General features: G+C 52.7%; 1 protein-coding gene across 5 annotated transcripts in view; it reads right to left on the bottom strand.

Annotated features, from left to right (window-relative positions):
* Window positions 1-15,488, bottom strand: part of Cabin1 (calcineurin binding protein 1) — a 122,042-nt gene that overhangs the window by 35,647 nt on the left and 70,907 nt on the right. For all 5 annotated transcript variants that reach the window (XR_015645094.1, XM_087598410.1, NM_053575.2 and 2 more), the window contains 2 exons: window positions 11,839-12,170; window positions 2,745-2,858 (listed from right to left, as the gene is read on the bottom strand). Coding sequence is in view for 4 of the 5 variants with exons in the window: in XM_087598410.1 (XP_087454536.1) it covers window positions 2,745-2,858; window positions 11,839-12,170 (446 nt within the window). In the remaining variant the exon portion in view is untranslated. The remainder of the gene's footprint in view (window positions 1-2,744; window positions 2,859-11,838; window positions 12,171-15,488) is intronic.

Below are 15,488 nucleotides of genomic sequence, written 5' to 3'. Positions count from 1 at the left end.
TACTTTAAAACTAAAAGGTCCAAAATGTTAACAACATTGATGAACTGATGAAGTCTTGAGAAAAAAAGCATGTGTGTAAAGGTGTGGGTGTGGGCAGATCTCAGAGTGTGTAAAGGTGTGGGTGTAGGCAGAGCTCAGAGTGTGTAAAGGTGTGAGTGTGGGCAGATCTCAGAGTGTGTAAGTGTGGGGTGTGGGCAGATCTCAGAGTGTGTAAAGGTGTGGGTGTGGGCAGATCTCAGAGTGTGTAAAGGTGTGGGTGAGGGCAGAGCTCAGAGTGTGTAAGTGTGGGGTGTGGGCAGAGCTCAGAATGTGTAAGTGTGGGGTGTGGGCAGAGCTCAGAGTGTGTAAAGGTGTGGGTGTGGGCAGAGCTCAGAGTGTGTAAGTGTGGGGTGTGGGCAGAGCTCAGAGTGTGTAAGTGTGGGGTGTGGGCAGATTTCAGAGTGTGTAAAAGTGTGGGTGTGGGCAGAGCTCAGAGTGTGTAAGTGTGGGGTGTGGGCAGAGCTCAGAGTGTGTAAGTGTGGGGTGTGGGCAGATCTCAGAGTGTGTAAGTGTGGGATGTGGGCAGATCTCAGAGTGTGTAAAGGTGTGGGTGTGGGCACAGAGCTCAGAGTGTGTAAGGGTGGGTGTGGGCAGAGCTCAGAGTGTGTAAGTGTGGGGTGTGGGCAGAGCTCAGAGTGTGTAAGTGTGGGGTGTGGGCAGAGCTCGGAGTGTGTAAGTGTGGGGTGTGGGCAGAGCTCAGAGTGTGTAAAAGTGTGGGTGTGGGCAGAGCTCAGAGTGTGTAAAGGTGTGGGTGTGGGCAGAGCTTGGAGTGTGTAAGTGTGGGGTGTGGGCAGAGCTTGGAGTGTGTAAGTGTGGGGTGTGGGCAGAGCTCAGAGTGTGTAAAGGTGTGGGTGTGGGCAGAGCTCAGAGTGTGAAAGTGTGGGGTGTGGGCAGAGCTCAGAGTGTGTAAGTGTGGGGTGTGGGCAGAGCTCAGAGTGTGTAAGTGTGGGGTGTGGGCAGATCTCAGAGTGTGTAAGTGTGGGGTGTGGGCAGATCTCAGAGTGTGTAAAGGTGTGGGGTGTGGGCAGAGCTCGGAGTGTGTAAAGGTGTGGGTGTGGGCAGAGCTCAGAGTGTGTAAGTGTGGGGTGTGGGCAGAGCTCAGAGTGTGTAAGTGTGGGGTGTGGGCAGAGCTTGGAGTGTGTAAGTGTGGGGTGTGGGCAGAGCTTGGAGTGTGTAAGTGTGGGGTGTGGGCAGAGCTCGGAGTGTGTAAGTGTGTGGTGTGGGCAGAGCTCAGAGTGCGTAAGTGTGGGGTGTGGGCAGAGCTCAGAGTGCGTAAGTGTGGGGTGTGGGCAGAGCTCAGAGTGTGTAAGTGTGGGGTGTGGGCAGAGCTCAGAGTGTGTAAGTGTGGGGTGTGGGCAGAGCTCAGAGTGTGTAAGTGTGGGGGTGTGGGCAGAGCTCAGAGTGTGTAAGTGTGGGGTGTGGGCAGAGCTCGGAGTGTGTAAGTGTGCCTAGGCAAGGCCCTGGTTGTCGTCATCATTACCACAGTGAATGGTAAATAGGAAGAACGCTCTATAATACAGAGATGCTACTGGGGAGAAAACAGATTAGCACTAGAGAGCAAACCTCAGGGCGGCACTGTAGGGCTGTATGTGCTTCTATTCCTGTGTACAGCAGGCACACTGGCTTATGAAAGTCTTCTGGAAGGACATACACAGAGCAGAGAAGCACCCTGGTGTGGAGCAGTATGGGCTATGTGGGCTCCCTCTTCACAGTTAGTCCCATGTAGCCTGACTTCCAGTGACACCTACTACCTACCTATAAACAATACAGAGCTCCAAGTATGTACAGTGTCCTAGACTCCAGTGCCCAGGCAGGAATTTTAGTTGGGGTACACACCCCAAACTTACAGCCTGGGAGAAAGGATGAGCCATGGGACTGGCCCTCATACACTTGGCTAGCTCTCAGTGAGGGCCCCGGCAGGTTTGCACCTTAAAGAGATGGCTCTGCCACGATCCTCCTGCCAGTCAGTATCTTTGTAGGCAAACCCTGTCCTTACATTTCTCTTGGAGTAGCAAGAAATCAGGGTAAATAAAAAGGAAACCAAAGCTAGGAGGGTCATGTGACATGCCAAGGCCACCCAGGTGGGAGCCAGCCAGGTTCAGGGGTGCGACAGACAGAGAAGAACTAGACTGAGGTGGAGAGGAGAGATGGCCCACTGTCCCTGGGTAGGGCAGAACGAACACATGTGGAAAGGGAGAGCTGGCAGCTGCTGAGGAAGGCAAATGCTTTTAGGAGGCAGACAAGAGCAGCCCTTGAAGGTGGATGATGTCTCAACCATGAAGGCTCTCTCCCCTCACACCGAATGGCAAGGATAGGTGGAAGGCTCTGAAGACCCAGCCTTGGAAAAACTTAGTTTTCAAGCAGGAGAGTTAGCCTTAGTGAGAAGCTTCTTGGTGCACAAGATCATCTGAGGAGATGGGCCTGTTCCAGAGTTCAAAGCCTGAAGCCCTCTGGTTGCCCATATGGGCCCTGAACACCCAGGGCTCTAGAGGACACACAGCGCTCAGCCATGCCTCTCCCCAGTGCCACAGGAAGTACTGACTTGCTATTAGTCACTCAGTAGTCACAGCCCCTTATCGGTTTTGAATTCTTGTCAGTATGCCCGTCTGCCCTCTGAGGGTGATGCAAACACCTGACCAGGGTGCGTCTCTAGTGAGACGCAGTGGCAGCCAGCAGCCTCAGAAATCAACAAGGCAAGTACTCACGTTGAAGAAATTGGTCTTGTTCCTCTCGCAGAAGAGCCCCTGTGCCGGCATGTGCTGCAGTTGTTGCCATGGGATACTGCTGCCTAGCAACACATCACGGGCCCACTGGAGGTTCTGGGGAAACAAGAAGTAGGTTGGAAGTGAGTGTGTGGGCTGCGCAGGGTGCCCATGGGAAGGCAGGTGGTCCCTTCTTCATGGCTGCACTGGCAAAAATTGTGATGAACAGTAGCCCTGCAGACATTGATCCTACTGCTCCAGGAGGCAGGCTCTGGACGAGAGCTCTGAGTACTGCGCTTTGCAAGTGATTTTTCTTGTTGTTGTTGATCACAGCTGACTTAGGGATGGGGCATCAGATTACATAAGGCAGTGGGCATAGAGACCCCTCACCTTGCCCAACCCTGAAAATGTGCCATGTAGACTCAGTGCCCACATTTCCTGGAAACCCCTATTAGCCCTGAATGCAAACCATACTCATTTACCAGGAATCCTTCTTACTATACACTGTGGTAGAGCGGCCTCAGTGGCCTGGGCTTCAGTCACAGTGCTTGGGCCCATGCTCTCTTGGCAATGGTCTTGTTGCTACCTGTTGCAGCCTCCTGAAAGGTAGAGGTAGGTGAAGGTGCCTTCAGGCCCGTGGCTCCTTCACCCTTCCTTCCCTTGCATAGCTCATACTGTCCCCCATTCCCCAGGGCCCCCACTGCCATTACCTCTGCTTAACAGAGGCAGGACAGGCCCAGCACGTTTAAAGGGAAAGAATAAACCCCAACAGCAGCCTAGCTCGCCCATCAAAACTGTCAGGGGATACAGGAGCCTAGGAATGAAGCTCGAGGCACACACAGCAATGCTCAGTCATGAAGCTGGGTCCTAGTGACAGCTCAGTCAGGTTCTTCTCAGGGCAATGCTTAGGCTGGATGGTTAGTCCCTACGCCTGGTCCAACTAGTCACAGTTAGACATTCACAGAGAACGATATGGAGCACAGGACAGGAAAGCACTTGTGGAGTCTCAGGGGAATTTTGTTTCTGGGCAGTACTGGGGATTGAACACAGGGCTTACACACAGCAGGTAAGCACTCTACCCCTAAGGTGTAGCCCAGCCCTTTCTCTACCCCTGCCCTTTCTCTACCCCTGAGGTGTAGCCCAGCCCTTTCTCTACAAGAGCTATAGCTCAGACCCTTTCCCCTCCTGCCCTAACTTTGAGATGCTCATTAAGCTATCCAGGCTGGCTTAAACTCTTGGTCCTCTTGCTGATACCGGCCAAGCAGGCCCTGTTATTACAAGCATGGGTTACCATTCCTGCCTCTTTTTATTTTTTTTATTTTTTTAATCAGTAATGTATTTTTGCAGGGCTGGGAGTCAAACCCAGGACCATGGTCATAAAGGCTGGCATTCTAATCCTGAACCATATCCACCACTACCCCTGCCCCCACCCCACCACCTGTAATTCTATTCTCCTGTACTCTACCTGACTTACAGGAGCTGGGCACAAAGGAGACCTGTGAGCTAGTTTGAGGTCAGTGAAGTGGGTGAAGCCTGGGCTATGGCTTGCAGCAGACTGATTGTTCTAGGCCTGGGGATGAACTATCTATGGCAGGAGCCCAGCTTGACCCCCTGGGAAGCAGAGAAGCACTCTGTACACAGCCTGTGGAGACTCCCCCTGAGGTGAGTTAACCCCAGGGGATCCAGGACGTGGACAGCTCTGTGCTGCACAGGCTTGGAAAAGGTTACCACAGCACCGTGACGTTGAGGGACTTGTTGGCAGGGTCCTGATGGCCTGAGGAAGTAGTGACAGTCTGGGGTGGGAAGGACACAGACCGCGGCTCAGGAAGTGTCTTCACAGCAGCCACCATCTCCTTAGGAAGACCAAGGTGAGAAGAAGACATACTTGTGGCTGGGGATGGAAGAGAGCAGTGCTGGGACAGGGAGGGGAGGAGGTGGCTGCCTTGCTAGGGCTGCTTGCCTGTGGCTGTCAGATGAGGATCCACACTCCTTCCTGACTCATAAAGGGGCAGCAAGAGACATTTCCCAATGCCCGCAAAGAATGCAAAAAACACTGGCTGCCAAACCTAACTTGGACTGGGCTCCGTGCTCGGTGGAAAGCACATTCTCCAGTTGTTGAGGTTGCCAAAGACAGGCATGAACTCAGACTGATGGCTAAGCACAAAATGTGCAGAGGCTCCTGGGAGCTCTCGGCTAATCTACACCTGAGGCCCAGATGGGAGCGCAAAGGGCTGTCAGGGGATTTGGCTGGTGCCACCCCAGTGTGTGGGACAAGGGCTGGAGACTGGTGGACTCTTGTTGGGCCTCTTTCTTTCCTGCAGTTCTAGTGTGGTACTCTCAAGGTGAGAGTGGGTGGTAATGTCAGTAGGGTGAGTGCAGCATCCTAACTCCTCCTGAGGTACAGAATTCCCACTTGACACCAAGAAAACCGAGGCCAAGGAAGTTTGCAAGCTTGCCCAAGCTCCCAGACCCAGGAAGAGGCAGCTGTCTGTGAGAAGAACGAAAGGCAGGTAAGTGGGTTCTGGGCTTTCAGAAAACGGAGGGCACTGGGCCTCAGTCAACTCAACAGTCTGAGATGCAAAGGCAGAAGAAACAGAAACGAGGGAGGGAGGCTCCTCACGTGCCCAGAACAAAGAACTGGGAGGCTCTGGTACAGTCTGAAATAAGAAGGAGCTGAGGTGGCTGCCTCAGCTACTCCCAAGACCAGTGCTAGTCAAGTCAGACAGTCTTATACTCGTGGACTGACCTCAACTGCCGAGTTTGTCTGCTAGCTCGTTCCAAACTCCTATCACTCCAATACTATACACAGCAGGCTGGCTGCCTCCGTTACCAGAACTCTTAGACTCCCCCTCTTGCACAGGAGGGGTGGGCAGCCTACACCCCTACCTGTACCTTCTAACCTGCACACACAGTGGGAGCTCAGTAGTCCTTGATGACTGGAGAAGGAAGCAGAGTCACCTGCAGGGCTCAGATGGCCAAGGCTGTAAGGGAGCCCTGGCCTCAGACACCACACACCACTGCTGTGTGGACGACCTAGATGATGTCCCGTGTCTCTGTCTCTTTCACTGGTCCCACAGAAAAAGTCTGGCTCATAGAGGCCAATGCCCATGATATTAGCCTATAGGTAAAGAGAGGCGGCAGAGCTGTGGAAGTCACACTTGAACTGTACATAGTGTCCTGCCGTCAGCCTGTGTGACAGTTCCCAGGAGGGCAGCGATGACCCTCAGCTGGGCTCAACCCTCACCTGACTGTACCTTAGGTGTTGGCTTAGAAGTAACTCATGAGTTACAGGACACACGATAAAGTCAGCTGGTAGAGATCTCACTGGAGAACGCCCTCTGCAGCCTGAGGTAAACCTGCTCGGCCTCCTCGGCATCGGACCACTAGCGGAGTCCTTGAAGGACCAGGCTCCATGGGTAGGGGAGGCGCCAGAGCTGGAATGGCGGCCTCCAGCTGGTGAGGGATGCTGGAGGTAGGGACAGTCACGAAGCTAGGGCACATCTGTCTGGAGTCACCCAGTAATAAAGGATCTCTCCCTCTAGATCAGTGGAGCGCAACCTTCCTAACGCTGTGACCCTTTAATACAGTTCCTCATGTCGCGGTGACTGCCAACCATAAAATTATTCCCTGCTACTTCATAACCATAATTTTGCTCCTTTGTTATGAATTGTAAGGCAAATATCTGACGTGTGACTCCCAAAGGGGTCACAACCCACAGGCTGAGAATCCCGGCTCTATTTCCACCAAGAACTTCCCAGGACTGAGGTTGCAAGACAAGAATGCAGCCAAATCCTAGACCTGGCAGACTTAAAACGAATTTTGACCTTTTTAATCATTATAAAAGTGATAATCATCTCCATGTTTAGAAAAAGAATTGGTGAAATAAAGTGTGCCCCATTCACCCGAGAAAACGTGGTATGGTCATTAAAGTTGTGGTAATTAAGGCACCTGTGTGCATGAGCGCAGAAGCAGAACTGAAACAATGCTATGTGCAAAGGCAACAGGCATCACCCACGTCAGAGGACGGCAGGGGAGACACAATCCTCCCACTACTCCTGGGGAAATTCTTCAATGGAGGAGATGTTCTCCTGGACTCAGTGCCCTGTGGGGTCACCAAGCAAAGCCCCTTAGAGGCTGAGCCCAGGTCAGAGGTCACCAGCCTCTCGGGAATGATATGGACAGCACTGCCTGACTCCTCCTTCATGGTCTGTTCTTACTTTCCATTCAGGCCCCTTCAAGGAGTCGAACTTGGATCCTAAGTCCCCAAAGGGCAACTGCTACTGCCTGTCTCTCCCAACCTAAGGCCGCACAATGCCCCCCTCTCCCACACCCCATTACAATGGCTTTAACCTCACTTGCAACAATGCCCCGAAAACTTCTGTTGCCTGACTGGGCCTAGGGCTCCCAGCCAGCCTGTGATTATATCCTCTTCAGCTCTCCTCCCTGCCATCAACTTCTGCCAGGCCCAGTCTGACCTCAGTAGGGTGTGCAACTGTACCACCCACCTGGAAGCCTTTACTGTTGGCTTCCTCAGGGGTCTCAGGGCTCCAGGGCTTGATTCACACCTTTGGCTGAAAGGTTTTCTTTCTCTGACCTTTCTGTCTAAATAGTCATGCTACCCTTTCCACTCCTGCATCCAGTTGATTTCCTCCCTGACTTCACTAGCTGCTACAGTGTTCTATTTTCCAAGCTTTCAGAATCTTGTTTGTAACAGATGCTGTTGTTCAAAGCCCTTTAGACTTGCATGCCTCTATCCCTTTGAGCGAGTAAGAACTGGAAAAACAGCAGCCTTCCCCTGGCAATGTCTCTCACCTCCTCTGGCCCCAAAGGTTCAAAGGACCCTTCCAAGCAGAAGGGAGGCAGCCTTCAGTGCACAATCAGGAGTCCAACATTGAGCATGGAGGGTTGAAATCTCTGCACTAGGGAGGCTGAGGCAGAAGGCTGCTCACAAGTTTGAGGCTAGCCTGAGCTACAGGCTTTTTATCTATTAAGAACTTATGTAATAAATTCTAGGCCATACTGAGCTAAAGGGTGAGACCCTGTTCTCCAGTCCAAATTACCCCAAAAGATTTCCATGTCGAAAAAACAATCAATCTGTGCCCTCCCTCCTCCCTCCTCCCCAATGAACACAAGCTAATGTTATTTAGGAAGAAAACCCACAGTTGAGAAAATGCCTTCATTAATTGCCTGTAAGTATGTCTGTGGGGACATTTCCTAATCTGCTGCTGTGGGAGGGCCCAGCTCACTGTGCAGTGTTATCACTAGGCACAGGGTCCTCCATGGCTTCGTCAGTTCCTGTTCTGACTTGGCTCAGAGATGGATTGTGGCCTGAGAGTTGTAGGCCGAAATAAACCCCAGTAAGACAGAAATTAATACCAGAGATAGAGTTGCTGTGGCAGACCTGGCCATGTTTCGGGGAGGATTAAGGAAGAGTCTGAACTTAGGGCTAGAAAAGTTGTGTGCTCGGAGCTCTGTGGGCTGCACTGTGGGCTTTTGGAACACGATGCTGAGATACAACCCAGGCTTGTGAAGGTTTTCAAGGAAGCAAAGACTCACAGCTACACTCTGTGTGACGTTTCTGTATTAAGGGTATGTGTTTCTGATCAGTGGAGCTGATAACCTGGCTATAGTTAACAGGAGACAGGACCACTAAAGAGAAACCCTTGCTGTGCTGGAACAATTGATACTGGTTGGCTAGGGCTGAAGAACCAGCTGTGATCCAGAACAGACCAGTAGCACTGAGGTAAAGATTTTTGGAAAACATGTCCTTAGGCGCAAACAATTCCTTATGGTCAAGCACACAGAAGCTATAGTTCAGAGGGGAGCCATGGCTGCACTGTTAATGCTTATGATTCCTAGGCGGTTCTGGTTCTGAAGTCATGATGGAATTCATGAAGAGAGGCTGGGAGAAGCCATTGGTGAGGGTGCACCCCAGCCGCAGTGTGGACCCCAGTGAGCCCTTGTGGCTGTCTGCACAAGCTCCCTAGCTGAGGTCTGAGGGTGTGTGTGTAAGGCAGAAGGACTTGGGCTCTCTGCCCACCATGGAGCTCAACATATGCTTACCCTCATCTTCCCCTTTTAGCAAAATCAGTCTTGGGTGGGAGGACAGCCGCACATAGGCATCAGGGATGCCTCAGGGGAAGACCTATCCCTTGGCAACTCAGTTGCAGGGTGTGGCCACATGGGCAGGAGGTACAGAAATGCAAATAAGAGAGAAGGGTCTGGCTAACAAGAAAGGACAGCCATTGTCCACCCACCCCCATTATCACAATAATTCTGTGTATCCCCACCATCTCCTTCAACAAAACAGCCCTGAGCCTCCAAGAGTGCCTGGGCCTGTACCTCCTTCAGAACACACAGTGAGATAAGGACTGCACCCGGTGGGACAGGAGAAAGACCAAAGGGGTCAGCAGCAGTTAACCACCCAACCCAGGGAAGCTCTGCCAGTTGGATCCCAAAAGAGACAGACACCTGACAGTCCAGTAGGCCACCAAGCCACAAAACAGCAGCAGGAAAAAAGTCACTGCTAAGCCTATAAGTAAGATTTGAAAAAAAAAAAGCGTCGCTGTCAAATACACACATTGGAGAAGTGTTTGTCACCAAACAGCTATGTGTGGAAAGAGGTCAGTGCTTGCCAGCCAATGTCTCTGACAGTCAGCTACAGTGAGTTGCAGTCCGTCAGAGGAACTGGCAGGGCTGGCACCTAAGACTCACCCTCTGATAGAGGCTAAGCCCTCAGCAAAGGGAGGTATTAATTCAAACACTCGGTAGGGCCTGGTGCTAATCTGTCACTCAGATTGCAGATGGCAACTGGGTTTAGCAAAGGCCTTCGAGGACAGCCTAGGAAAGGCAGCCCAGGTGCCTGGTCAGGGCTCAGAGCTTACCTGGCCTCCCAGAAACACTCACTGGCTTCCTACAGTGCTGTCTCTACAGGAAGTCAACACCGAGAACAGTGTCCACCCACAAGAGATCTCTTAGAGTCATGGCTAGCATTCCGCTTCCACAAACCAAGAAACCCAATCTAGAACTGGCTAAGAAAAGAGCCAGCGGACACTCATGGGCATGGCTGGGTTTGCTGGGTCCATCTGCATGATCCACCACAGAGACCAAACGACCCAGGGACAGTCATGGGAAAAGTACAAGTGGGAAGATCACACAGAGCAGGACACACTTAGCAGTGGAGAACAATGGAGCTAACTGCGTGCGTCCTGGGCAAACCACGGGCCTCACGCATACTTCGTTCCAACACTCAGCCCTGGTAAACTGAAGCCCAGGTCCCCAGACACAAAGTAATAAGGCCACAGCCACAGCCCCCAATTACATCATCGGTGCACAGAGTCAGTAGCAGTGTCAGGCCTGAGAAGGTTGTTGAGTTTAGAGTGTGGAATTAGGGTTTTCTCCTCCACTCTTCTATGTCTTTTCTCCTCCCTTATCCCTCTGGTTCTCTCTGACTTCACACTCAAACTCTGTGACTAAGGATAGTCTTGATCTTATAACACTTCCGCAACTACCTCTCCATGGTGGGGAGGGCAGGAGTGCAACCCTGCTTGCATTTACTTAATTCTGACATTAACACAACTCTGAAATATCTATTTAACAACTCTCATCCAACGAAGGGGGCAACTTTATTCAACAATGTCTGGGCATGCTAAACACCCTGCACGCCAGCACCCTTGGGATGCAGAGAAAGCCTTTAGCAGGGCATAAATGCTTGCTGGGCCTGTGTAACGACTTACAATCTCCTCCTCCCACCTGCACCTCTTCCTCCCTGCTTCCCCGGGTAACAATCCATACCGACCATTTGCACCCACATCTGCCTCAGCCTTTGCTGGGAAGGCATGAGAACAAGAGCCATCTGAGCTGAGCACGGCTGGCCGGACTGAACACTGACGATCCCTCACAGGGACTTGACAGGCTCTGTCCCCAAGCTCTGAAGCTCTCCAGAGGAAAGGGTTAGCAGGAGTGACTAAAGCAGTGAAGATGTGCAGCTCACTTCTTGAGCAGTGAAGACATGTGCTGGTTGGAATTTAAGAACCCCTAGAACCCTGTGTACAGAAGTCTGGTGCACAGGGGTGAGGTCCACTGCTCAAAGTAGGCCAGGCCGTGAGTGAGCCCAGCTTTTCTGAATAGGGGTCAGCAGCAATGGCCAAGGGCAGCCAGGCAAGCCAGTCTACTGTTGTTTGATTTACAGAGACTGACAATGCTGAACTTCTCCCTCCCCCAGGGCTGCTGAGGCTAATTTCACCCACTGAGCTCTTAGAAAATTGTCTAAGCTACATGAACACGTGAGTCACTGCAGGGACGAGGAATAACCAGTGCCAAGCCAGGGTCTGTTTCTCCAGACAACTACCCTACTTGGTTCTTCAAACATCTAGAGTGTGGTGGGGCCCAGAACAGGGGCGGCAGTGAATCAGGAGTCACAGAAAGGCAGGCCTCACAGCTAGGTCTTATAAACCACCCTGCTCGAAAGGTCCTGCTAGCTCTTCCTGGCCCTCACCACCCAGCCCTCTCCTGGGCTGCTGGCACTGGCTGGCCACTGCTCTGCAACCTGCTAGCCTCTCTGTCATGCTGGTCACAACAGAGCTGCTCTGCTTGCTCATGTGTGCATTTTTAACCTGCCACCCCCTTGGAGGAACAGGCACCAGGGGCAGGGGACCTCGCCCTGCCACCTCTTGAATGAGAAATGACTTAGGGAAAAGAAGGTCACTCTGATCCTTCCACCAATGCTAAAAGCCAGAAGAAAGGGTCTGACTGGAAAGCCCCTGGGAGCAGTGACAACTAGGGCACAGCTGTTGCTTTCCAAAAGGGCTGAGGGAGGCTGCAGCACCCAACATCTGGGAAGCAGGGGCTTCAAAGACGGATCCGGCAACTGTAGCCATGAGTCCAGAGCGGGTGACAGCAAAGAGGGAAAGCTGGACCACAGTTTGGAGTGGCTCTGGCTTTGAGGCTCTGCTCCCCATCCCTCCCAAATGAGTTACCCAAGCCCTGACCCCAAAGTTCCAAGCTGTTTTGGTTCTGCTTGTCAGCCTTTCAGTACACCTGTCTGGATGAAGTGGCCATCATCATACCCAACATCCCTCTTCAGGGCCCTTCTCACCCGGTGAGTCTTGCTGTAGGTGTAGAGAAAGGCCAGCCGGTAGAGACTCTTGTAGTGCTGTGGGAAGCGACTCAAGCACAGGCAGAAGGAGGCGATGCACTGCTCTGTGAGGAACTGGCGCTGTTCCTCAGCACCTGCTGGCAGCCCCTGAGGGAAAGCCACTGGCTCCCCTAGGGGGTCACTCCTCTTCTTCCCATCCCACGGAGGGGGCGTGGACACTGCGGGCTTGCTGGGGATGTAAGCAGAGGCCGAGGAATCTGCCACAGGCTTCTGGACGCTTGGTTCTACAACCCGGAAGGCCTCTGTGCTCTCCAAAGACTCCTCCGTTTTTCCTACAATTGAGAGGAGGAAGAGAAGCTACTTGGTTTTGAGCTCTTTTTATGCAACCGTCTATCACAAATAATGGAAGAGCTCAGTAAGGTGACAGGGGACAGCTAGGCTGATACCCATGCTTGATGGGCAATGAACCCAGCGATGGGAGACACAGAGCCCCATAGCTCTGGCTCTACCCCTACTGGCTGTGGCCACACAGGCTCCTGCCCCAAGAAACAGGAGGTGCTGCTGGCTTCCAGCAGGGGTCCCAGAGGTGACAGAGAGAAGGAGCTCCAAGCTGGGCTCTGGCTCTGACCCAGTGAGTGGTGACACAGGTGCTATTAGGCATGGTCTAGGTACACGAGAAAGCAGCCCACACAGGGGAGGAGACATCACCACTGCTAGTCAAGCAGCCAGGAAAAGGCTTGGCAAGTGAAATACCTGTTCTACTGGCAGCAAGCTCCTCGGCCTACGGTCTACCCAACACTCCTCTCTGAGCTGCTGCAGGTGTGCTGTGTGGTAGGTACGGTCCCTGCTTGACAAGTCCAACACCTGAGGTCAATCCTGCCCCTCTGTTAGCATGGCAGACCCAGGATCAGCCTCAAGATGGCAGAGCTGAATGGCCTCACACCACCCCTTCTGAGGTACAGCCTAGTTGGCTGCCCGTGGAGGAGGCTCTCTGGCCCAGGGCGCAGAGATCGGTGGCTTCTGGCCCACTGCCTTGAGGTATCCTGACTTTGGCATATCCTGCACAGCCTGTCTGAAGGCGTCAGTCTGACCTATTCTGAAGACAGTCTCAGCAGCCCTCCTGCTAACACGAGGAAGGCCTGGCAAGAACTGAAACCTAATATGGCAGAATCAAGAGGACAAGGACCAAGGCTCCAGGTTATCTCCATACAAGTACCAGCAGACCTAGGCAGACCTCAGGTATGTGGCAGGGCTGGCCGCTGTTGTTCTTTTGTGTCAAGGAATGAAGTGAGCAGCCAGCTCCCTGCTATCCCAGCTCCCAGAACACCTCCTCTCCACTGCCACTTCAGTTGGACACACACACACACACACACACACACACACACACACACACACACACTGACCTCTGCTTCCCCCCCCCGCACCCCCCACTCACTCACTCGCCCGCCCACAGACCTCAGCACGCCACTCAGTGTTTCTTCTCTTGGGTCTCCCTACCTCAGGTAGAGGAATGGCACAAACTGTTTCCCTCCCTGGAGCCCAGAGCTTAATAGGGCCCATTCTAGAACTTAGTAGGGCTGTTCTAGCTCCTACTGTACCCTGTTTTGCTCTGCAGTGCTAGGGATAAGGCCAGGGTATCACCCCAGCTCCCCCAGTATCTGCAGTGGACTGGGTGACTGTCAGAAGTCCTGAGGGTCTCTGCTGCCATGATACCGTGCTGTCAGCTCCTCTCTGTGGGCTTAGGATGCTATCTGGACCCCTAATTTAGAGCTGGCACCCACCTTGCAGGATTACCATCGTCTTGCCCATGAGCACGTGAGGTCTCTGTGTTCCGAACAAGGCTCAACACAAGCAGTGGGACAATGGCTATGGTCCCAGCTGGGGCTCCGGGAATCGGATGATGATCCAGCCCTTGGCCTGGGTCAGGGGTCAGGGGTCAGGGGGCAGAGATGACACTCAATGCTCAGACATACAGCCTCAGGAACACAGTTTTCATGGAAAGCAGGCAGAGTGAAGGATTTAGTCCAGTTCAGTATACACAGCGGAAGGACCAAAGAAAATGGCAATCTCTGGCAGTTACAATTCAGTTGCTCAGAGTTCTGAGTGGCCCAAGAGTCTAGGAAAGATGAGTTGAGCTGCCTCACCCAAACATCCACTCCCTCTGCTAGCTGGGCCTCACAGACCATGCAATTTTCCACTTTCTTGTAGAAGAAAAGGGGTCAGAAATGGCTGTAAGTCCACATGATGCTTCCGGCCAGGATGTCAAGGAATAGCCCAGTACCAGACGCATGAAGATGGTATGATACGGTACTCCCACCCAAAGGTGAGAGAAACATACACTGCCAGGCAGCCCAAACTGGGTCTTTATGGCAAGAACTGGTTTAGAATGCTGCCAGTGCACGTACCAAGGCTAGCAAAGCCTGAGTGTTCTAAGAAGCATGTCAGCCCGCCATGGTGAACTGGCTCTGTCTAGTGGTTTCCTGGGAAGGGTGGAAGGGACACTGCTGAACACCAGCACAGACCTGTCAACCACAGACAATGTCACTAGTGACCAGAAAGTACAGGTCATGTGTGGCCATGGTGCAGCAGGTCTTAGTGTTCACTGTGTGGGCTACACTTTGGGTTTTACATACTACAGAGGGAGTTTGTGTTTAAGTACTGTCTCCCCGCCCCCTCTCATTTTACTATTTCTGCCTACATAATATGAGCATATACTTTGAAGATCTGACTCGTGCAGAGGAGAGCTCCAGAAACATGAAACAGCCCGAGTGTAAATGTCTCTTGAACACCGGACCATCTGCACTTGGGTGACATTGTAGGGAGGAAGGTTCGGGGCTAGGCAGGATCGGGAAAGCAGACCCTGCTCCCTTCAGTATCCACCGCCTGCAGTGGACCTGGACCTATCATAGTCTGCTCTTCAGTGGGCACCCAATGCATGAACAAGGGCCCGGAGTCCGTGGTACGTATGGATGGGAGGGAGCAGCAGGTTGGTGGTAGGGCTGCCCAGAAGAATGCAAGGTCAAGAGATGCGTTAGATTTCAGTGGGCGCTGGCCTGCGGCTCTGGCTGTCTCAGGGAGGCTGAGAGCTAGTTGTGGGCTAAGAGGACAGCACAGAGGCCGAGAACACACCTAAGGCAGGCTGGGAGTGAGGAGAGACAGGGACAGAACATGCCACTTCAAGCCCGCCAACCACTTAACAGCCTCTGGCTCTGACCTACCATTCCTTACCGTGGCCAGCAATGCACCGTATGTCCCTTTCCCCCAGATCAGTTCTGAGTAAAAGAGACAGGATGGTAGCACACTCCTTAGTAGGTCCTACCGCGCACAGGATGCAAAGAGGCCGGATGGGAAATGTACCCCCTAAGTCGTTTGAACGCTTGCTTCACAGCCACTTCAGGAAGGTGTGTGCCCAGAGGGAGGACGCTGGGTAGACCGAGCTTTTGAAGTGATAGCTGGGTCCCTGTTCTGGCTTTAGTTTACACCTTCTTGACTATCTGCTAAGACATACCAAGTCTCGCTCGCCACAGCTTCCGCTGCAGAGCCCACCCCCTCAAACTGTGTGAACCAAAATAAATTCTTCTTCCCTTAAGTTACACCTGTCAGGCTCCTGTGCCACCGCAAGGAGGGAGTCACTGACACGGAAGTCTACA

This window comes from Rattus norvegicus, chromosome 20, assembly GCF_021556685.1.
Source record: "Rattus norvegicus strain SHRSP/BbbUtx chromosome 20, alternate assembly SHRSP_T2T, whole genome shotgun sequence".
NCBI lineage: Eukaryota > Metazoa > Chordata > Mammalia > Rodentia > Muridae > Rattus > Rattus norvegicus.
The sequence above is the reverse complement of the archived record's forward strand: the minus strand, read 5'-3'. Positions and strand labels throughout refer to the sequence as shown.